Below are 24,809 nucleotides of genomic sequence, written 5' to 3'. Positions count from 1 at the left end.
AAAATGTGTAAAATTCCGACTTGTGGAGTGCAATTTTTTAATATAATATAATATATTTACATCATCATCAACAGAATGCAAGCTTTCGCCTAGCTCCTCCTCTTCCCAATCCTCATCACTGTCGTAGGTGTAATCGATGATATCCTTTATTTTATTTGTATTAAAATGTATAAGATAAGCATAGTTCGTAAGTGGAAACCTTGGAAGCAGAATGAGGCCTAAAAAAAATTAGAAACAGATCCCCCCCCCCCCATTCCTTTCTTAAAATTTCCAATTATATTTATCTCTATATTATTTCATAGATTTTTTATATTTTTTTTAATGCAATTTATAATCATTCTTTACCACGTGCGTTTATATTTTTGGCATATAAATTAAACGTTTTTCTTATTATTTGCACATTTTACTCCTTAACAATAAAGTCACAGTGTAATATTGATTTTCGGGATTTTTAAATAAAACTCAATATGTCAGTGACGAAACGTCAAGTTTACTACTTAGGAAAGCAATCAAAAAAAAATTTTTATTTTATTTGTTAGTCAAACCATAAAAAAAGAAAACTTAAGATTTATAAATAAGTGGAATTCGTCTTTGTTTTTTGAGTAAAATGATCGAGTACTGAATTATAAAAGTTATTGCTAGATTTTAAACTTTTTTTCAATCGAAATCAAAAATAGATTCCCCCATTTCTGCACACTTGCAGTTGTTGAAGCCAAAGTTAAGATGAATTTACATAATTTTAAAAAAATCTTTAAAAATTTTTATCAAATTGTTACTTATTAAAAATTCAAGAATTTCATTAACATTATATTTCAAAATTCTCAGTGACGAAGCATCCATTATTTTTACTACGTTAAAAAATTTACTATTATCTTTTACCAAATTAAAAAAAAAAATTTACATGATGGAAGCAAAATATTAATTATTATTTTTTGGTGTCATTTTTCTATAACGTTAAAAAAAATATAAATGAGGGAAGCAAATTTAACATTGATTATTTTTTTTAATAAATAAAGAGAAAATTATAAAATAAGCATCGGGGGAAGCAAATAAATTTTTTTATCTTTTTAAAAACAGAAATTAATGTTTAATAATTGTAATTGTAATATTGAAAATTTTTAATATTATCATATAGCTCAAGAAATTTTGATGCTAAAAAATTGATTATTGAAAAAGGAAGACCAAAACCAATTTTACAAAACTTAAAAAAAGAAATCAAAACCTTGCATTAGTAATTTTTCTTCTAACGATAAATATGAAAAATATGGGTAGCTCACTGGATATAAATTTTCTAAGTTATGCCTATTATTAGGAAAAATATGTTTGGCATGATAAAGAATTTTTGGATATGAATAATTTTTCAAAGGCAGTTAAACGGCATGAACAATCATCCGCTTATTTGCAGATGATTCAATTAAAAACATTTGGCGAAAATCGTAGAAAATTTGATAGATTCAATGCGCAAAATATCAATCGAATGGCATAATTCGAAAGTCAAATCAAATAGAGAAATATTGAAAATATTGATCAACTCATGTTTTCTGGGAATTCAGGAGCTAGTATTCTGGTGATGATGAATCTTCTAATTCAGTAAATAGAGGAAATTTTATTGAATTAATTTATTTGTTTACGGAAGAAAATTTACTATTGAAACATCATTTAGAAAATAATAGTATAGTTTTTATTGGACTATCAAGCGATATTCAAAATGATTTAATTTATCATATCATATGTCTTACACCAAAAAATATTAAATAAATTGGAAGAAATAAAATTTATAACAATAATATTAGATGAAACAACTGATATAATAATATATCTCAACTGGCGGTTGTTCTTCGATGTTTTAATGTGTGAAAGATATATAGAATTCTTTGATGTTATTTTATGTATGCATCGAGATGCTAATTCTTTATCAAATTTGTCATTAAATTCTTAAATGATAAAAAAGTTATAAAAAAATTAATAGGTCAAAGATACGATGGCGCAGCTGCCATGACAGGCGATTCACATGAACTAGAAGCGAAAATAAGAGACTTCAAGCACTTTATATTCATTGCTTTGCCCATAAGTTAAATCTTATATTATCAAAATTTTGCAACAAAATTAGAATGTAAGATTTTTTTAGCATGGTTTAGCTAGTTTTTTTTAATACATCATCTAGGCCGAACAGCGGAATTTTATAAATATGTCAAAAAAAAGATAACCACGAATAGCTACAACGAAATGGAAATACACTGGTGGCTGGTTCAAACAGTTTTCAATTATTTGAAGGATCTAGTCCTTTTTTTTGAAAGTATGATTAATGAAGAATCTGATATTGCTTGGGATAATGATGTTCCATTTTTTTCAAGAAATATTAGTCCAGAATCTGATTTATTATTTGCTATACTTCAAACTAAAATTAAAGATATATCTTATAGCCTTAAAAGTATTAAAGATTTCAGAAATTCAGTTAAATCTTTCATACAAACCTTTGTTGTGTTTGGGAGAAATTTAAAAAAGAAAATATTGAAGACAATTTAGATAAAAAAAACGTAATGAATCGCGATTGCCCAATTCATAATAATTTTATAAAAATTTGATAATTAACAAATTGATTTTCGGTTCGATGCATAAAAATATCAATTTCGTCGAATTGTTAGATATTAGTAAATCCAAATATTTAATCAAAATTTCCCAAAATATTTTTTAGACAATTTAAATGGCACTCGCCTGCCATAACAGCTGCGCCATCGTAACCTCCTATAAATATTTTCATAACTTTTTATCATTCAAGAATTTAATGACAAATTTTGATAAAGAATTAGCATCTCGATGCATAGTAAAGTAGCATCAAAGAATTCAATAAATCTTTCTTTCACGTTATCGAAGAACAACAGCCAGTTGAGATTTTTTATATCAGTTGTTTCATCTAATATTATTGTTATAAATTACGTTTCTTCCAATTCATTTAATATTTTTTGGTGTAAGACATATGAAATGGAATTAATTAAATCATTTTGAATATCGCTTGATAGTTTAATAAAAACTGTACTATTTTCTAAATGATGTTACAATAGTAAATTTTCTTCCGCGAACAAATAAATATATTTACTGAATTAGAAGATTCATCATCACCAGGGAATTCGAGCTCCTTATTTCCAAGAAAACATGAGTTGATCAATATTTTCAATATTTCTCATTTGATTTTTTCGAATTATGCTGTTCCATTGATATTTTGAGCATCGAATCTATCATATTTTCTACGATTCTCGCCAAATGTTTTTAATTGAATCATCGACTGCAAATGAGCGGTTTATTCTTCCTGTCGTTTAACTGCTTTTGAAAAATCATTCATATCCGAAAATCCTATATCATTCCAAACATATTTTTCCTTTGGGAATAAATGGCATGACCAACAATATAGAGAATTAGAAAATTTATATTCAGTGAGCCACTCATATTTTTCATATCGATAGAAAAATTACGAATGCAATTGATTTTATTTTAAAGTTTTGTAAAATTGGTTTTGGTTTTCCTTTTTCAATAATAAATTTTTTCGCATCCAAATTTCTTGAGTAAAATTTGCGTTTTTTTGGAGAATCAGAATATAGAAAATTTTCCAGAAGCTATTCCATCCTTTATATCTAACAAAAACATAAATAAATCACTTAAAAATAATGTATTTATATAATGAGCACACAATGACAAGAAGGGGATAACATTTTTTTTTATTGATAATGCCAACAACTAATTGATGGTATCTGAAACATTTGTCATGCTAAAGTATGAAAGGATAACATTGTTCAACTGCGAGTATACAATATGCCTAAGAGGCATGAACGATTATGGCCCTGTAATATTAGATGACTCTGATCAGATATACATCGCTATAGATACTTTATATTAGTATCGGCCGATACATAAACATCTAATGGCTAAAATCAAAATAGTAATTAACTCTCAAAGCATGGAAAAAATAAGCCCACAAATTTAAAAAAATTTTTTATAACAATCTGGAGATGTTTTATTTATTTGAAGATATTCTTTATAACGCCCATTGGTTCGGAATAATAGGCTACTAATTGTATTAGTAATATTTTGATATAAATTATAATCTTAAAAATTTACATAATCAGAAAATATGCAACACAATGGCATCTTATTAAAATCGGACCTATGTATCAATTATTGTCCGTATTTAGTAACAGTATCCACGGGTAAAAGTATTTTCGGTGCAAATTATCTTGGCAAAGTTGAGATCATTTTCCATTAATTATTTTTCTATTTTAAGCCTTTGAAGTGTATTATAAATTATTCATCTTCCGAAAACACTTGATATTTATAAGTTTTTAGATATTGGAGATGTATCTTGAAACGTATTTTGGCTATCTTTGGAAATTTTCTAAATAAATATGGAGTCCGAAGGTAAAAAGTTTAAAATTTGTATAAAATGTCCAAGAATGATTGAGATCCTAATCTGGCACTCCTCGTTTTGTTCTAGGCTCTCAGTTACAAATATTCTTCACCTTGCCCCATCACTGATATCCCTATTTCTTAAAACTTCCCAAATCATGTTTTTTTGGAATACCAAACACATAATTTTTTTCTTTAAATAACAATCGCTATTTAGGTTTTTTTAAAAGAACTACCAGTATTTTTGGATATCAATCATTTCAAACGTTTTTATTTTTTCAAGTTATTGATTTATCAATTATAATGTTAGTTGCTTGGGTTAAAACCTTTTATAAATATGTTACTCTAAAATTTAAAGATCAAAATTTTTTATTAGCTTTTTATCAAGTAAAAAACAAACATATAATAAACCTCAAAAATCTTCTTAAACGGAGTTTTGCCCAGGGATTTGATTTTGGTGATGTAGGTGCACGCTGTTTCCTCGATACTGTGGATTAGTGGTATATTGTTGGCATAGGGTTCGGTAGTTGGAAGAGTTTCTTTGTCATTTTCTTCTGGTATCGGGAGTTGATCAGGTTCAACTTTTTTTGATACATTATCAAAAAAAAGGAGAAAAAAATTTACCAAATTTTCTTTTTCATTCATAAAAATAATTGATGTTGTTAAATATTAGTTAATAAATTATATTTTTTTTAATAAGAAAAATTTACGAATTTAATAATCAAATATTTTAAATTTTAAAAAAAAACAAAAAGCAAAAATTTCGTTTTTTTGAATTATTTGTTTTTTTATATATATAGTATTACTAGTAATATCATAAATTGAGGAAAGAAAATTGTTTAAGAATTTAAAAATAAATTGTTTATGTTTTCCTTGTTTTGGTTCCGTTAAATATAAGTGGACATTCAAAAATTAATGTTCTTAGATTGGAGTTTGAGCCCAAACTGATTGAATATATAATACCTTCATTCGTATTGTTGTTACAAGGCAAAGGTTCATGCCTAAATAGGAAAGGTTCTGTTATTATGATCGGGGATGCAATGTAAATGGTATGTCGTTTTGTATCACCAAAGATGTCGTTGCCATCCGCCTCCATATTATTATTATCATTATTATCGTTATGGTTGTCGTTTAAATTTTCGAAATCATTTTCTTCGGAAGATTTCAACCTTCTCTTGATAAAATTCAAGGCGGCCCAAGTACCATAGTAAGGGGGTCTAAAATTTTCATGGAAGTGCAGGTACTTCACCCGGTATAAATTGTCCGACAATTTAAGGGGGGCGAACAGAGTCGCGGTGGTAACGCCAATATTCCCGATCGAAGCAATTTCAGAAGGTGATCCACGATCTTGGACGATTTCCGTTATATCATCGACGGAGTCTTGAATCAGGGCAGTGGCTGCTTTAATGTACTCGTCGGATTTGTTGATATCGTAATCCACATTATATGATCTAAGGGTTAAGTTAGGGATACGCAACGTTTTGGGGCATTTATGAGGCGTAATCGTTTTTTCTTTCAGGCCTTGTAGATATAGTGAAGAGGTCTGAATTTTAAAGGATTATCTATTAGTACATGATTTATATGGGCATTTTATCTCATTTGGAATTTAAGGTATAAAAATTAATTATATAATATTAAATAGAGCTCCGGCATGGAAAACAAGCATATTATGTTAGACTCTGCAAGACAAAGCCAAGTTTTCTTAAATTAAATGGGCCGGATTAAAACTTCTCATAAAGTAATTAATTAAAAAATAGATTTATTAAATTTAATCAAGCTTTAATTTAGTGGAAAATTGTCTGGAAAATAAAAAAATTTTGATTTTTTTATAAATATCCCTCGCGTTTTGTTTTGGATTTATCCAACAAAGAAATTAATTTTGGTCAGAACATTTTTTTTTATTCTCCAGGAGCTAATAATCTCATTTAAAATATTTGCAAATGAACAAATGTATTGTTAGCAAACCAGCTCAATTTGGCCGCTTTTAAAAGAGGGCTAAATCAAGATTTTAGCCAAAATACAAGGCTCAAAATTCCGCCAATAGAAATCCAAACCTTTTTTCTGACATATGTGAGCAAAATACTTCCAAAATCTTGAATTAACTGTTTTTAAAAAGTGGATAAATTAAGCTGTCTAACAACATTAGCTGAATGTAACTCGTTAGATATTTTAAAATAATTTTCTTGTCTCAAATAATATAACAATAAAGTGTAAAATTTTTAACTATTTTTTTTTAACATTACAACAAAATTAATTGTATTTTAATTTCCTTTCGTTAACTTATTCATATGAAATTATTTATAAAATTTTAAAAAAATTATATAATTAAATACACAATCATAAAATAACCAAAAAACAATATTAAAAAAATATATCGTTTTTTTTATAATATTGGCCCACTCCAATTATTTTTTGATAGGCAAAATACCAGTGCTAATCACATTAACGATAGAAAGCAATAAATAATTTTGAAAGGCTAAATATCAGTGCTAATCACATTAGCAATAGAAAGCAATAAATAATTAAATTAATCTTAAATTAATATTCTAAATAAATTTTTCAACTAATTTGTTTCACTTTTGGCGTTAACTGTCCATGGTAGGTGAGACATTTTTTATTTGACTTAAAACAATGTTTCTGTTTAGGGCCGACAAAACTTCAATGAACTGAGTAAATACTTTATATATTGCCTCAAAAAAAGTACAATTATTTAGGCCTGGCACAATTTTTTCTTATTTTGCCAATAATGGTTTATTTCTATATCGACCAAATGAATAGCAGTGCTAATGTAGTAATTAAGTATTTAATAGTTTGGGATAAGTTTTAAGATTAATACTTTCAAAAGCTTGAATAAATTCTTTAAACATATAGTGAAATAATTTTGTTCTAGTTCAAGTTCTTTATGCGGTTTGCAAGACTAATATAGGAATTAATGAGTACTAATAATCGGCAATAAATATTGGAGAAAACCATATATTTTGTGCTTGTAAATTTTATAGTAATGTGCCTTTGGGATTTTTTTCAGCTAATAATTTTTTTCCCTTTATACTGTCTAAAAAATGCATCGAAAAAAAAATATATTAGTTTAGCACTATTGGAATCATCCGGCCACTTCACAAATCTAATGATATATGTCGTAATTTTTAAAGGGATCATGACTATCCGGGATCTTCACGGGATTTAAAGGGATCCCTTTAAAATTTCAATTTTTTAAAGGGTAAAGAACTATACGGCATTATCACGTTTTAATCGTGTTAAAGAGGAATCTTATTTAAAAAGCGTTTTCCACGCGTTTCGTTGCGTTTTTTAATTTTATTGTTATTCATTAATTTTCAATGTTGTTTTTTTGGTTTATGATATAAGATATGTCTAATATAGGGTATCAATCGGTAGCTAATCAAAAGATCTATTCAATTGGAAGTCAATCTCTCCTCCATAATGGGCGGGTCTAGGTCTTGGGAGGCCAGAAATATTTTTATCAACATAAAATATCGATATGGGTATCAAATAAAAGCTAATTTTAATATGGTTTGACTGAAAGTCTTCATTCTTGGTCTTGATGGGTGTGACTTGGTCTGGGGGGGGAGGGGGTGTAAAAAATAATTTGAAATGGGTACCAAATAAAAGCTTATTCTTGGTCTTGATTATTATGACTTGGTCTGGGGGGGGGGGGGGCGGGGGGGGGGGGGGGGGGTGTAAAAAATTATTATTTTTGATATGGGTATCAAATATAAGCTAATTTAAATATCGTTAGATTGAAAATATTCATTTTTTGTCTTGATGGGTATGACTGTCAGGCCCTCAACATATTAACAAAATGTCTAGTTGGATAGAATTTACAGAAATAATAAAGAATGATGATAAAACAATTTTTTACATCTTTTTCGGTTCCAATCCTAAACTTGAAATATATAATTTGCAGTGTTATATATTTAACGCCTTTATTCCATAGCTATTTTTTTTAGTATCTTTAGCTTTAGCCTGCTACATTTTTTAAAAAGAGAGATAGCGGTAGCTCGTTATTAAATAAATAGCAAAAATTATTATAATAATTTTATAATTAATTCTAAAATCCTTATCTTTTTATTTTATTTAAAAATTTATATTTACATTTAAAAATATACATTGTAAATATATTTTTCAAAAAAAATTTTTTTTTAATGTCGACAGTAGACATTGATAATGAAAATAATTTTGGTACAGATAAATAAAAAGATTATGATTTTATAATTAATTATTAAATTATTATAATAATTTTTACTATTTATTTAGTAACGAGCTACCGCTATCTCTCTTTTTTAAAAAATGTAGCACTCTAAAGCTATCGAACTAAAAAAAATAGCTATGGAATAACGCCTTAAATATAGAACCATGCAAATTATAAATTTCAAGTTCAGGATTGGAACCGAAAAAAGATTTAAAAAATTATTTTATCTTCATTCTTTATTATTTCTGTAAATTCTATCCAACTAGATATTTTGTTAATATGTTGAGGGCCTGACAGTCATACCCATGAAGACAAAAAATGAAGACTTTCAGTCTAAAGATATTAAAACTAGCTTTTATTTGATACCCATATCGATATTTTGTGTTGATAAAAATATATGACCCCCCCCCCCCAGACCTAGTTCCCGCCCTCTATGAGTGATGATTATTATAACAATAAAGAAATATTTTAATTACCTTTTATTTGATACCCATATCAAAAAAAAATATTTTTTACACTCCCCCCCCCCTTCACCCACACCCCCCAGACCAAGTCATACCCATCAAGACCAAGAATGAAGACTTTCAATCAAACGATATTAAAATTAGCTTTTATTTGATACACATATCGATATTTTGTGTTGATAAAAATATTTCTAACCTCTCAAGACCTAGACCGCCCTTTATGGGGGAGAGATTGACTTCCAATTGAATAGATCTTTTAATTGGCTATCGATTGATACCCTATATTAAACATATTTTATATCATAAGGCCAAAAACAACAACATTGAAAATTAATGAATAACATAACGAAACGCGTGAAAAACGCTTTTAAAATAAGAATCTTCTTTATCACGACTAAAACGTGATAATACCGTATTATCATTCCTTAACTTAAAACCCTAATTTTTTAGTTATCCCTTTAAATCCCGTGAAGATACCGGATAGTCATGATCCCTTTAAAAATTACGACATAATATATTTAAAAAATAAATATTATAAACATAAATTTCAGGTTAGAGACAAACCTCTCCCTTCTAAATGAAAGAAATCATAGCGATGTCATTAATTATTAGTGTTGTTAAAAGAGTTTTTATGGCTCTAATCTCGAGTTGGAATCATAAAAATTGGCTAAGGCTCAAGTTGGTTCAGGAGTTGGATCAAACTGGCTGAGTTGGCTCGAGTCTAATTTAGAGCCAACATTTATTTATTTATTATCAAAATATTTTTTTAAAAAAATATAATAAAATAATAATAAAGAATTTGTGTACCATGCCAAGTTCCCTCATATATATTTTTTAATAAAATTTTTATTTTATTTTTAATTTTTTTTGTTACACATATTAATTTATCTTTTAGATATAGAAATTATAATAAAAATCATGTTATTCTTGAAAGCTAAAAATATTTTGATAAATAATCCTTCTTCAATCATCCCCATTTTCATGAAATATTGTTTTAGGCTCTACCACAATCTGTCAATTGTTTGATATTTTTTTGGATTTTATTTTGTGGAAGTTTGAACAAAAATTTTTATTTTATTTTAGATTTATTATTTTTTTTATGGCATTTTATTTCTTAATTTTTTTTCATAGAATTTCATGTAAATATTAAAAAAAATTTTATGAATTATTTTTAAATATGGTTTTGTTGATATTAATTATTTTTTTATGAATTTTGATTTTTTATATATGGCCTTATTAATATCAGAGACCTGCAGAAGTATCGCAAGGCCTGGATAGCCTGGATTTTTGAAAAAATATTTTCAGCATGGCCCTGGTTTTATTTATTCAAGGCTAGCTCTTCCAGGATTTTTTAAAATGTTTTTTTAAGTCTAACCACCATCTTTCAATTGCTTGAGTGACTATTGATATTTCTATCTTCAATATCAAAAAATTTAAATTAAAGTATATACATTTTGTCTCCTGATGGAAAATCCTCAGGTTGAGCCACATGAGCGGGCTCCAGCTCTTAAGTAGCTCATATGCTTATTTTAACAAGTATAAATATATTTAAAAATTCTTTCACTCTAGTTTAAACCTGTGCGCCGACGAAACTATAGGCGGCCGGAGCAATTTTCAAAAATCTAATCGACGGCTGGCAGCGCGCCGATTTTTAGCCGCCGTCAATAAAATCGGCGTAGATCGGCGCAGTTATAAATTTTTATAACATACATTTTTTTTAATAGCTTATTACATTTTTTTTAATAGCTTATTAATTTTTTTTTAAAAAAACAAATAAATATACACTATTCTACAGATATCTCGGCATATTTTTTAATATTCATTTAATAGGAAACTTATTATATCCAAAATCGATTTCGTAATTTTATAATATCTTGTATAAAAAATATTTTATTTAAATTTTCGGGACATAATGATGATCTCCTTGAATTTAACGTCAATCCAGCGGTAGAGAAAACTCTTTCACTAGGTATGCTAGTCGCCGGAATGTAAAGAATTTTTTTGTCGAGCCTGGAAAGATTGGAAAGTTCACTCTCCTTTTCTCTCCAAAAATTTAGAACGTCCATATCTTGTGAATGTCGTTTTCCAAGAAAACTGTGGCATTCTTGTTCTAAGTCACCTAACTTGTAATCATAATTTATATTTGTTGAATGTTTATTGCCAATTTTGTCAAATAACTTGAATTTAATAATTCATCTTCATCCTCATTAGCTATATTTACTACCTGATAATCATCATTCTCTATAAGTTTAAAATGTTTTATTATAAATTCTGAAGCTGAGAAATTTTGCTCTATTAATACTATAACACAATTTTAAAACTTGGATCTAAAAGAGAGGCCAATACCTAGATAATTTTAAATAAAAAATAAAAGAATATACTTATATAAAATTACTTGCAGATTACAAACCGGAAATCGTAACGCAAGTTTTTTTAGTATATTTTCCGTAAGTGAAATAATTTCAGAACTATCACTATCATTTACTATTAAATGTGTTTCAATTTCACTTCTAAAAAGTAACGCCAAGTTTAAAGTAGGCCCTTTTTGTACTGAAAGAAATTCGACAGTTTCTTTAAATTTTGAAAGAAATGATAATAGTTCTTCTACCAGATCAGATTCATAATTTGAGAAAGTGCTTCCCAATTCTTTTCAAAACATTATTAATTAAATCCTTATTTAAACCAGATATGCTTTCTAGCATAGTTAATATATTATGCCAACGTGCTGGGATTGGGACATTTAATTTTAAGGTTTTCATATACGTGGAATTATTGTTATTATTATCATTGGAATTGCCAATTTGAAAACGGGTACCTGTATGGATCAATGCTGTCAAGATCTAACATGTCTGATGTTAAATCTATTGTACTTAGACATTTTCTTTGATATTCCTCGAATACAAATTCAACTTCTGCAGTTTTATATCTTAGAGCAGTAATAATTTCTCTAATTCTTTTGCATAAAATTTCCAGACTATGGATTTTTTATTATCCAGAGTTAGGATACTAAAATTATTTATAGAATTATTAAATGTAGATACATCCATTTTAAAAATATGTAAAATTATGGTAACTTTTGGAATTTTAGATTTTTGATTGATTGAATTCTATATCCTATCCTATCAAACACTGGGGAGACATCCCACAATTAAGTGGGCACTCCACCACCCCATAGAGGGCGTCTCCAGTGCAGTGAATTTGCATTCATTGTTGGCAGAAAATTTACACTACTGTCTGAGCCCGTTTAATTAAAGAGGAATAACGGGACCTCTTGTGGACAAGCTGGGGTCCACTAGAAAATTAGTAATTTACCCTACTAATAAGTTAAGAGAGATGACGCTACCTCTCATGGATGAGCAGTGATCCACTTGTGAAAAATGTCAGAAAATTACCCTACTGACAAGGCCCGTTTAATTAACGAGGACTTATGGTACCTCTCACGGAACAGCTGGCATAAGAGAGACAGTAATTGATAAATTGAGGGTTAATAAGTAAAAGCGAGGAAAAAGAAGGAGGAGATAAAAATAAAAAAGAAAATGAGACTAAATAATGTTTTATTTTTTGTTATCTTTATTTTTCTTTATTATAAATTTTCAGAGTTGTTAAAGGATCTCGATACAAATATCTAGATCCTGTATCTAGATATTCTAGATATAAAAATGTGATATCTGTATTTGTATCTAGATAGATTTTTGATTAAAATATCGATATCTAGATATTATTTTAGACGATGTATCTAGATCCATTTAAAAAGTATCTTTTAACAACTCTGTAAATTTTTATTGTATTACTATAATATTTGACAATTGAAATGAATATAAAATAATGAATATAAAAAATATTTAGTAAAATAAGGAGTGAATAATGGTTTTATGATTAATTGGAATTAAGGGGAAAAAAGGAATTAATCTAGGATGGCTTGATTTAGCCAGAATTTTAAGTCTGGTTTATTTTGGGATATATTGATTAGAAATAGGTTGCTAACGTTGTTAAGTTTCAAAATATAAAGAATATGACCATACCAGGAATTATGGTATAAATGGTAGTTTCTTGCTTTTTGAATTGGAGGGTTTGTGAGAGATAGCATCTGAAATGGTACTATAGTGGTCATGTCTAAGAGTGTGACATAGGAGTTAGATTTTTCTGTAGGTTAGAAGTCTGTAGAGGGGGAGAACGTTGCATATATTTAGGAGATTGAAATTTTAAATAATTATCGGATATCTTATATTTAAGATATTTCTTAGAGATTTATTGATGAAAGTTTGAGTTTTATGTAGATTCGATCTAGAATTATCCCAAGATTCTATTCTATATGTTAATGAAGGGATAATAAAAGATTTGAAGACTTTAACTTTAAATTTATTAGAGAGATTGGAGTGCCAGAATTTGTTGAGGGAGAAAATTTTTTTTGAAGCTTTAGTAATAGCAGATGAAATATCTGGTTTAACTGATCCTTTAGAATTAATTGTGATACCAAGATAATTGAACGAGTTATTAAAAATGAAAGTTTTATTATTAAAGGATAATTGTTGAAATTTGGGCTAAGTAGATAAGAAAATAGTTTTTTTGAAATTAATTTTTAGATTCATTAGTTGAAGATCAGATGATAATGTTGTTAAAATATGGTTAATATAGTTGTAGTCTTCTGTAATGATGCAGATGTCATCTGCGTAACAAAGCCAGTTGACTTTTGAGAAATTGCAGGAATGAATTAAATGGCTGATTATTAAATTAAAAAAATGTGGGGACAAGAGGCAGTCTTGTTTGATCCCACATTTGGTTTTGAAAAAAGGGGAGACGAGGTTATTATGTTTAATATTAACGAAGCTATTTTCATATGTAAACATTATAATTTTGATGAAATGCGGATTGATTTTGTATTTAAAGAGAGTGTGCCATAAATATTCATGTTTGATTGAGTCAAAGGCTTTAGAGATGTCTATGAAAATTATGAAGGTGAGCTTTCTCAAGTCTAATCTTTAAAGCCGTAATCAGTTCTACTGTATTGCGACCCTTTCTAAATGAAGCTATAGAGTTGTGAGTGTTGGAAGAAAAAAAATTTTTAATACTAATATTTTGGTTAGATGATAAGGTTGCCGAAGATTTCTCTGGAAACATTTGTGTGCACATTAAATTACCTATCTTACTATTTGTTGATGATTACACATAACTCAGAAGTCATCTTAGTCAAGTTATTATTTTCATATTTTAATTTTTTATATTTTCTAGATTAAAAGAAATTTTCTTTCTTCTCTCACATTTACCTTAATCATCAATCTTTTTCAAAATTATATTATCCTTTTACATTTCCAAAATATTCAAGCTTATCAAGTATTATTATTAATGTTCTTCATTGCTTTCTACTACCTGATTCTTTTTTACTTTTATTTAAGCTTCAATTTTTTTTAATCTCATTAACACTCACTTTTTCAAATAATATAAACCAGTATTTAAAATGTAACCATAAAATCACCCTTATCTCCTAAAATATATTAATATCTAGTATATTTTTTTAGCACTATTTCATGGTGCCATCTTTTTTCACTCTTTTTCTCGTCTGCTTTTTTGTTTCTCAACATTCTCAGTATCGTCTTTTTCCATTTTCTCATTTGCTTCAAATATTAAATTCTCCTTTCCAACATACCTTAAAATAAATATTATGTCAATTTTCAAAAGTCTTACAATCTATTCCTACAACATTCCTGGCCTACTTTCAAAAATAACTATTCTTAGGAAACTCCTTGATCATTATGATATTAACATTATTTTAACACAATAATCTCTCATCATCAATAATATAAAAAAATTTAGGAGGTTTTACAATATTAAACTCTAATCTCTTCACTATCCACAATGGTGTTGCATTCATCATCAAAGACTCATTTCTGAAATTTATTTCAAACTTCACTCCATTCAATGATAGAATTGCTAGTATTACATTAAATTCTAAAGGTAAAAAAATTTACCTCATTAATATCTATGCACCAGCTAAACCTTCAGAATATCCTACCTTCATTTCCTCCCTGACTAGTTACCTTAAACAAATTAACCCCAATCACTTCATAATCATTGGAGGAGATTTTAATATAAAATGGGCAATGAAAACATTGATAGTATAGTAGGTCATGCAGCTTTAAATCAAACTACTAATAATAACGGCAAAATAATAATTGAAATATGTAATAAATTCAACTTTAAAATTTACCTTTTTCAAACAAAAACAATATTTATTTCACCTTCTTTAAATACAACTCACCATATAAAAGTCAACTTGATTTCTTAATCACCAGTAGGAAAATGTCCTCATTTATCCGTAATTTCTCCATCTTAAATGATTTCGACCTTCTCTCAGATCACCGTCCTATCTTCCTGAACCTATTCATCAAACCTTACCTATTGAAAAATCTTAACAAATCTAGGATCAATATACCTTCCCCCTCAATTAAGAAATCTTACAATGTAAATAATTTAACTATCCCTACATTAGCCACCAAATTCCACAATGATTTAAAATCAATTCCCACTGACATCTCATGGCAATATATTCATAATGCTATTATTAAATCGGCCAACTCCCACCTAAACATCAGGACAATTTATCCAGATTGGATTAGTCCTCACACCACCCAACTAATACTATCTCTACCTGCCAAAAATAGATGAAAATTAAAAAAGAATGCTTCCATCAAATTCAAATTGAATCAAATCAAAAAATCTATTAAAAAAGATAAACGTAATTATATTTCATCTAATCTCAATCTCATTTCCGATTTTAAACGTTCCAACAATCTTTATGATGTCTTTAAAACTCTTAAATTTGTTACTTCTTCTAATGATAAAAAATATCATATCTTAAAAATTGGCAAGCTTACAATCAAAAACCCAAAAGATCAATTAAACATTTTTACAGACCATTATCGATCCCTATTGTATTTAACAACAAATTCCCTTCTCCCAAAATAATTTCCTCATCCCAAATTCTATCACACACCCCCTTTTCCTCTTAACAAGAATGAATTTATTACAATAATAAAAAATTTAAAAAATCACAAAGCAACTTCTGACAATACCCATAACTAACTCTTAAAAATTTTCCCTGAAACGATTACTAATCTTCTTTTTCCTACCTTAAATAAAATATGGAATTCAGTTACTTTTCCCCCCAAATGGTGTAATTCTACTATCCTCCCAAAAATTCTTAACCCCTCCTCCATCCATGATTATAGAGGAATTACCTTAACCTCCCCTTTTTACAAAATCCTCACTACATTCATCCTCAATCACATCATCAAAACCATTGAAGTCAACACTCACAACTCTATAGCTTCATTTAGAAAGGGTCGCAATACAGTAGAACTGATTACGTCTTTAAAGATTAGACTTGAGAAAGCTCACCTTCTCAAAATTGACACCTTCATTTTTATAGACATCTCTAAAGCCTTTGACTCAATCAAACATGAATTTTTATGGCACACTCTCTTTAAATACAAAATCAATCCGCATTTCATCAAAATTATAATGTTTACATATGAAAATAGCTTCGTTAATATTAAACATAATAACCTCGTCTCCCCTTTTTTCAAAACCAAATGTGGGATCAAACAAGGCTGCCTCTTGTCCCTAATTTAATAATCAGCGATTTAATTCATTCCTGCAATTTCTCATAAGTACAGAAGACTACAACTATATTAACCATATTTTAACAACATTATCATCTAATCTTCAACTAATGAATCTAAAAATTAATTTCAAAAAAACTATTTTCTTATCTACTTCGCCCAAATTTCAACAATTATCCTTTAATAATAAAACTTTCATTTTCAATAACTCGTTCAATTATCATGGTATCACAATTAATTCTAAAGGATCAGTTAAACCAGATATTTCGTCTGCTATTACTAAAACTTCAAAAATAATTTTCTCCCTCAACAAATTCTGGCACTCCAATCTCTCTAATAAATTTAAAGTTAAAGTCTTCAAATCTTTTATTATCCCTTCATTAACATATAGAATAGAATCTTGGGATAATTCTAGATCGAATCTACATAAAACTCAAACTTTCATCAATAAATCTCTAAGAAATATCTTAAATATAAGATATCCGATAATTATTTAAATTTCAATCTCCTAAATATATGCAACATTCTCCCCCTCTACAGACTTCTAACCTACAGAAAAATCTAACTCCTATGTCACACTCTTAGACATGACCACTATAGTACCATTTCAGATGCTATCTCTCACAAACCCTCCAATTCAAAAAGCAAGAAACTACCATTTATACCATAATTTCTGGTATGGTCATATTCTTTATATTTTGAAACTTAACAACGTTAGCAACCTATTTCTAATCAATATATCCCAAAATAAACCAGACTTAAAATTCTGGCTAAATCAAGCCATCCTAGATTAATCCCTTCTTTTCCCCTTAATTAATCATAAAACCATTATACACTTCTTATTTCACTAAATATTTTTTATATTCATTATTTTATATTCATTTCAATTGTCAAATATTATAGTAATACATAAAAATTTATAATAAAGAAAAACAATAAAGATAACAAAAAAATAAAACATTATTCGGTCTCATTTTCTTTTTTATCTCTCCTCCTTCTTTTTTCCTCGCTTCTACTTATTAACCCTGACGTGATTTTCTTAAACGGCGGCATTTTCGGCGTAATTAAAAAAGGCTGGCGGCCATCCAATGGCTGGCCAGAGCACAGGTCTAATTATAATACTTTCTTTTGGCTAATTTTAAGAATAATAATTTAGTTTTTAAAAAACTTATACATTTTAAGAAAATAGTAAAAACACAAAAACATCTAAGATTAATTTTGCTTTTAGTGCCATTTTATCTACTTTACTTTAATATTTTTTATATTATAATTGAATTAAGTAAGGAATGCATATATTTATATAATATAAATATTAAAAAAATTTTACAATATTAAATTTAATTTTTTCTTATTATTTATATTTGTCTGGTTGTCATTGGCATCATTCCTCTACTAATTTATTATTTTTATTTTTTTAAATATTAACAACTTCTATTTTTTTATTTGTAATTGTATGTTTAATATATTTACAAGCAGCTTCTAATTTTGTTATTTTTCCATTTACAACATGGCATAAGCATACATATACATAACCAAAATAGAGACAAAGCATTATTGAAAATTCTTTTATTACTTCTTTTGTTATTTTAATTATTTTTGCAAAGAAAATAATTTAATATGGATGAGTTTTAATTTAATCATCAATATGTTTCATTAAATCATCACAACACTGTAATTACTATAAAATAATAATTAAAAATTATTACATTAGGCAATAAAAAAACAAATTTAGTAAAATAAATAAAAAATTAATCACTTTGCAAAAAGTAAAATATTATTTAAATTTTAAATAAGAGTTACAAATTAGTGATCTGCATATGGCCTAATTGTTCAACCCCTGCTTGGCCCAAAATTTTTTTAAAAAATTGTCCTGTCTGGCCCATTTTTAAACAAAATTTTTTTATTTGTCCTGAAAATCCCAACCCAAATTAAAAATTAATTGTCTGCCCAGCAATTTATTTAAATATAGAAAAATTTATTTCTTTTATAGTTAAAAAAAAAATATTCTACAGATAAAGAATATTAACATTGTTACTTACAAGAATTAACAATTTATTTGACAATTAAAGATTTAAGCCTGGCATAGTTTGAAATTTCTAAAAAATATTAGGCATGAACAGAAATTATTTTTAAAAAATAGGGATTGGACTGGGGGATAATAGTTTTTAAATATATTTACTTATAGTTATAAATAAATAAACGAGCAACCTAAAAGTTCTGGCACAGATTCAGCTAGCCCACTCATGTTGCTCATCAAGCTAGCTTTATTCTGTATCATTTTTTCACTCAAAATGGAGATGGCATACTATTTATACATAATTATAATTTTAAAATGTCATAATAAAATAAATAAATTTTGGTTCAGAAGTCAGCTTAAGCCAACTCCTGAGCCTTAGGGTTAAACTGGCTGGCTCAGTTATTTAACAACACTACTAATTATAATAAATTCTTTATTTGATAATCCCATAAAATTATCTAGAGCAGGGAAACCAAAAAATCACTTACTTTTGCTTATCAAAATAAAAAAACTGGCAAAAAAAAAATTATATCTAAATTGTCAATGAAATATCATATGAATTTCTATATTAATGTAAAATTATAATTATAGATTTTTATTATATTTAATTTTTTCATACTTGTGATTTTGTGTCAAAGTTTTCTTGTGTGTTGGTAAATAAAATTCTCTTTAAAGGGGCTAACTTCATATCTTTTTTTAAAACAAATGGCTTAAAAAATAAAACATTTCTTAAAGAGGTGTCTTTAATAATCTTGTTTCCCTATATTTAAATAAAGCAATTATAGATCATAATTAATATATTTTACTTTTGAATCTACTATATTTTTTGCTTTAAAGAAATTTCTAAATGCTTGTTTTTGTTTAATTATCTATAAATAAATACTGTACTATGTTGAACCAATATTAAAAAAAACCTTTTCTTGTTCTTTGCTCATTTTCATTTCTTTTTCTTGCTGCTCCTTTTCTTTTTCCATTCTTTCATCTTCTTTTGCTTTTCTGATCTTTTCCTTTTCCACTCTTTCATTTTCTTTTGCTTTTCTAATCTTTTCCTTCTCGAGTCTTTCCTTCTCTCTTAATTTATTTTGTGAATCTTTAATAAGTTCTTTTTCTTTTTTAAGAAATTCATTGTGCAATCTCTTTTCTTCCTTCTCCCTATAACCAATTCAAATATATAAAAGTCTCAAATGTTAAGTAATAAGTAAGTATATATCAATTAATTTCTAAAAAATTATATGAAAATTATTATATACTTAGAAACAATATTATTCAAATAGAATATATCACTATTTAGGAATATTAAAAAAATTATTTACTTGTCTCGTTCTAATTTTTCACTCTCTCTTTTTCGTTTCAATTCGATTTTTTTCTCTCTGCTCCTATTCAAATCTTCGATGCTAAAAGTTTTCTTTTTACTTTGTGGGGTTTTACACGTCTTGTCATCAGTTTTCATTTTTTTCGGTGAATCAGTGTTATATTCTGATTCACTTTCCATGATCATTATATCATCCATAGTTTATAAATAGAAAGAAAAAGGTATGTCTATGATATGCTTTAAATTCCAATCTGGCGGCATTTAAATGGATAGGCGTATATGCCTTGTCAACATTTAGACACTATGTTAAAAATTTATTAACGCTTCTGAGTGAAGTGTTTAGCTGTTTATCTTTTTTAGCTTTATAGTATACAAATTAAAGCATTTTTACTTTGTATTTAATTTTAAAAATTGTATCTTAAGTAGTAATGTGCAAACTAGTCAAGATTTGGCCTGGGAAAACGTAATATAATTGCGTTTTCGGCAAAATTTAAAAAAAACCATTTGTATATAAACATAAAAAATAATTCAATTTTTAGGAAAAATACTTTCGCACAATTGAGATGCAGCTGCCCGAAATTATTTTCTGAACATTGCATTAAAGTAAGACCTACATTGGGGGCAGTGTATCCAGGATCTTCTTATGGAAAGGGGGAGGGAATATTTTTGGGGGCTTTACTCCCAAACCCCCTTTACCTGGCCTTCGGCCGGGTTTTATGTTTTAGCTACTTTATTAAATTATTCATAATTAATAATAATTATATTTCTATTTTTAACTATTATTTACTAATTCGTGCTTATGGATATTACAAGCCTATTTTTTAATATTTTAAGTTAGGTATATTATATTTAATAAGGTTTTTTTAATGTAAAGTTGAAATAAAGTTTAATGTCATTTTTTTATAAAATTTGCTAAAAACTAGCCTCAGATTAAATTCTCATACAATATATATAATTTTTTTTATTGAAGATACTTTTAGTAGTGTGTATATTAATTTTCTTGGAAATATTGCCAATTCGAACCAAATCTCTGTGGATATTTTAGTAAATATGTTTTCAACCTTCTCAAGTTGGAATTCATTCGTACATGTTGTAATAGGCAAACATTAAAGAATATAAAACAACTTCAAAATATTAGGAAATTGAGCCAAAATTTATTTACGAACGCATCAATAGCATGCTCAGGTAAAATAGCTAAACGTAGTAAATATTTATCACAATTCAAATTCACTGATTAAATTTATTTCTATATCAATATCATAGGAATAAAATTTTGCTAAATATTATATTTTACCAATAGTGGCATTAGAAAACGAAGAAGGATCTTTGGGTAATAAAACTTGAAGATTGCTAAAGACTTGTTTTTTATATAAAAACCGTACTTTTATTAGCGATATAAAAGTATCTAAGAATGGGATGAAAATGGATATTTTATAATATTATTCAGTTGAGCCAATATTTATTTTATATCTCAATAATTGCCTAGGTCTAGGCGAAGTTTAATTAGTGTTATATCATAAAATTTAACCTTCGATTCAACGTCTAGATAAATATTATGAAAATATTCATCTACATTCATTCTTATTGTATCTACCTGTTCATATATTTTTTCCGCCAAATCTAAATTTGGTTTTTGTAAATTTATACAAAGTAATGAGCTATAGTAAAGTAATTTATTGATGCAACTAGCAGCAATGATAAACTCTGATTGATCAATTGAATTCAATAATTATATCGCTTCTGACGGCACATTACTCTTTTTTCTCAGCCTTATTTACCTTTTGTATTTCTATTTTTTCTGTTTTACAAAATGGAAGTAAAAATGAAAAATATTTAAAAAATATAGATATTTATTAATAATTAAAATATTATACTTAATAATTCTAACTCACTAATAATTTTAAATTTAATAAAATAATTATATATAATAATAAAATAAATTACCGTTTGATTTAAATCTCTTTGACTAAAAATTTTTCCATTTTATTAATATTTTGAATAATGTTAATGTACTCCAAGGAAAGGAAATTTTATTAAAATTTATTTATAAAAATAAGTTTTATGTTTGAAAATTGATATTCAAATATTTGATTTTGATTGGGGGTGGGGGGGGGGGGGGTACAATTTTTATTAGCTTAAAATGATATTTATGAAAACAGTAAAGTTTGCTATAGGGGGATTTCCCCCTTCCCCCCCCCCATTGGTTACGCGCCTAAGGGAGGAGAGGAGGGCGTGATTGATAATTTATTTCCAATATTAAAGATATTATTAAAATATCAAGAAGGACACTTTCAAAAGTCATTTATTAGTTTAAAGCAGAATAGTAAAGGGATAAATTTTGGTTCTGACAATCTACCCAATTCTCATAATAATAAAGAGAGCTAGCGACTTATCTAAACCAAATATATCTAAAGCTATTAATTTACATCCTCTATTTAAAAAACAACATTATAATATTTGCAACTTATGATTTTCTATATAATGTTGTTAAATAAGACCATTTTTAAAAATGGTCTATGCGTTTTCGATTATCTTAGAAAGATTTTTTATAATATAATATAAAAGATTCGTATATGTAATTGTTGGGATATTATATATGTAAATATGATTATATATATATTTACATGGTTAAAGTATTTTTGAGATAATTATTGTTTGTGGGAGATTAATAAATATTTTAATTTTTTTCTTGATACATTTTTCACAATTAATATTTTGTGGTTATTTTTTAATTTTATCTTAACTTATTACTTATATTTTTGTAATATTAATTTTATCGTTTACCGATAGAATATATGTGTTATCTGTAAAGGCGGTAATTTAAATATGAAAAAAAAGGTGGTATAATTTGAGAATTTCAAATAATTATATAATTATTATAATATATTTTGACCATGTATCTGCAAACGTCGGCCGTTGGCCGGCCGTCTACTTTTTTGGTTGCGCTACAAACGCCGCAATTAAATCACGCCGGTGTGCCACGATTTTCATATCGGCGGTGCACGGCTGGGGGAAAAATTTCTTTCATATTTTATACTTTTTTATTCTAAAAATTGGTAAACATCACTTTTGTAAATTTTTTAATGTTAATGAAGATTTTGATAAATTTGTTGCACATGTTTTAAAATCATAATTATATTGACGTCATTATAAAATTCAATCAATCAAAAATCTATATTCTAAAAGTTACCATAATTTTACATTTAGACCTGAAAAAGAGAACTGAGTTGGGCCTAACATTTTTTTAAATAATTTTGGGCGAGGTCTGGTCGGGCTTAAATTTTGATAACATTTTGTCAAATAAATGGATATATTTTAAAATTCTCACAAGAAACTGGCTCTAATATTTTTTTATTTATAAGAATATTTTTTTTTACAATCAAGAAAAATATTAAATTTTTCTAATTTAATATTTAAATAAATTCGACTGGCCTGTCTTGATGAAAATTACTACTTCTAATATCATATGTTATACAAGTTTTAAATAATATTAATAACAAATTTGAAACACTCGACAAATACTGCAGATAGAAATCCTGAAATCTCTATTTCCCAACTTCATAGGATTTTCCATCCTAAGCTTATAATTTTCAAATTTACATGTTAGAGGCTCAGCGTCTACGTGACAGGATTTTCACTGGATGCAAACCCCCTTCAAAAACCTTTGCCTACCCTTCTAAAAAATCCCCGCCGGCTTCGGCGGCGGTGTCTCTTTATCATTATTTTCGCCCATTTATTTATTGATACTCTTTTCAAAGAATTTATAAAGGATAACTTAAATTAATCTATCTCTACTACCAAGTATCGATATTTTGTGAATATAAAGAATTTATTTTTTAGATAATAAATTTAATTAAAACCTCCATTATTTACAATGGATTAATTATTATGGCATTATGAGCTTGCTAAAATATCTAAACCTTTTGAATTATATTTAAAAGGATAGTTTATTTGGAAAACAATGTGTATGATTGTTTGCAATATATAGATTTGGTCGATGAATTGTATTATAATAATACTATAATAAAAATATTAATTTTTACAGCAATAAATTTTGTCCTATTTCATCTCAAAATTTAATAGATAATCCCCCAAAAAAATTTATCCTACCCGCATTAAAGCAGCTTACCCCTACCTCCTCCAAAAAATAAGATGCAAACTGTTCCTACCCCTCCCGCTCATGTAGACGCTGCTGGGGCTGCATCTTAGAAATGATTTTTTTTTAAATAGTTTAAATTTTACTATTTTTTTCTTTCTATCTTTTAATCATTTATCAAAATTTGAGGTTTAACCTTATTTCCAGAATATTCTTGATATTCTATAAAAACAAATAAAAATTTTATATATTATATTTATTTTTACAAGATATTAAATAATTTTTAATTTATAGTAGACACTAATTTATTTTGTCATAACATGACTGATACGAAATTAATCGCCAGCGAAACACAGCTGATTTGTGAAAGTGACAATATTAAAGAGTTGTGGTGATTACATTATTTTGATAATTATAAATTATAACTTAGCTTGATTATCTAAATTGCACAGCAGAAATTTCGCATTACTTCTGAGAATCGCGCTTACTATAAATGCAACCAAGTTTAAAATATCATTTTGGAAAAATATCGATATTTTGAGCTTTTTCATATCAAAAAATATTATATCGTCTGCTAGTTATATAAATTCAATAATAATATCCATAATATTTTGGTAAAACGTTATATATAAATATATTAAAAAAATTACCCTGTATAAATTCTAATTATATATAATATTTGTTTATAATATGGAC

The 24,809-nt window shown here is 27.1% G+C and overlaps 1 protein-coding gene across 1 annotated transcript in view; it reads right to left on the bottom strand.

Moving 5' to 3' along the window:
- The window catches only part of LOC135930868 (myb-like protein X), a 28,412-nt gene extending 8,163 nt beyond the window's left edge, over positions 1-20,249 (bottom strand). The window contains exons 1-7 of the mRNA XM_065467664.1: positions 20,019-20,249; positions 19,620-19,857; positions 19,512-19,574; positions 19,325-19,465; positions 5,362-5,941; positions 4,810-4,979; positions 61-144 (exon numbers count right to left, since the gene is read on the bottom strand). Coding sequence (XP_065323736.1) covers positions 61-144; positions 4,810-4,979; positions 5,362-5,941; positions 19,325-19,465; positions 19,512-19,574; positions 19,620-19,857; positions 20,019-20,215 — 1,473 coding nt within the window. The 5' untranslated portion in view covers positions 20,216-20,249. The remainder of the gene's footprint in view (positions 1-60; positions 145-4,809; positions 4,980-5,361; positions 5,942-19,324; positions 19,466-19,511; positions 19,575-19,619; positions 19,858-20,018) is intronic.
- Between the last annotated feature and the right edge of the window lie 4,560 nt (positions 20,250-24,809).

The sequence above is a fragment of the Gordionus sp. m RMFG-2023 genome, chromosome 1, assembly GCF_954871325.1.
Source record: "Gordionus sp. m RMFG-2023 chromosome 1, tfGorSpeb1-WG-v2, whole genome shotgun sequence".
Lineage (NCBI taxonomy): Eukaryota > Metazoa > Nematomorpha > Gordioida > Chordodea > Parachordodidae > Gordionus > Gordionus sp. m RMFG-2023.
The sequence above is the reverse complement of the archived record's forward strand: the minus strand, read 5'-3'. Positions and strand labels throughout refer to the sequence as shown.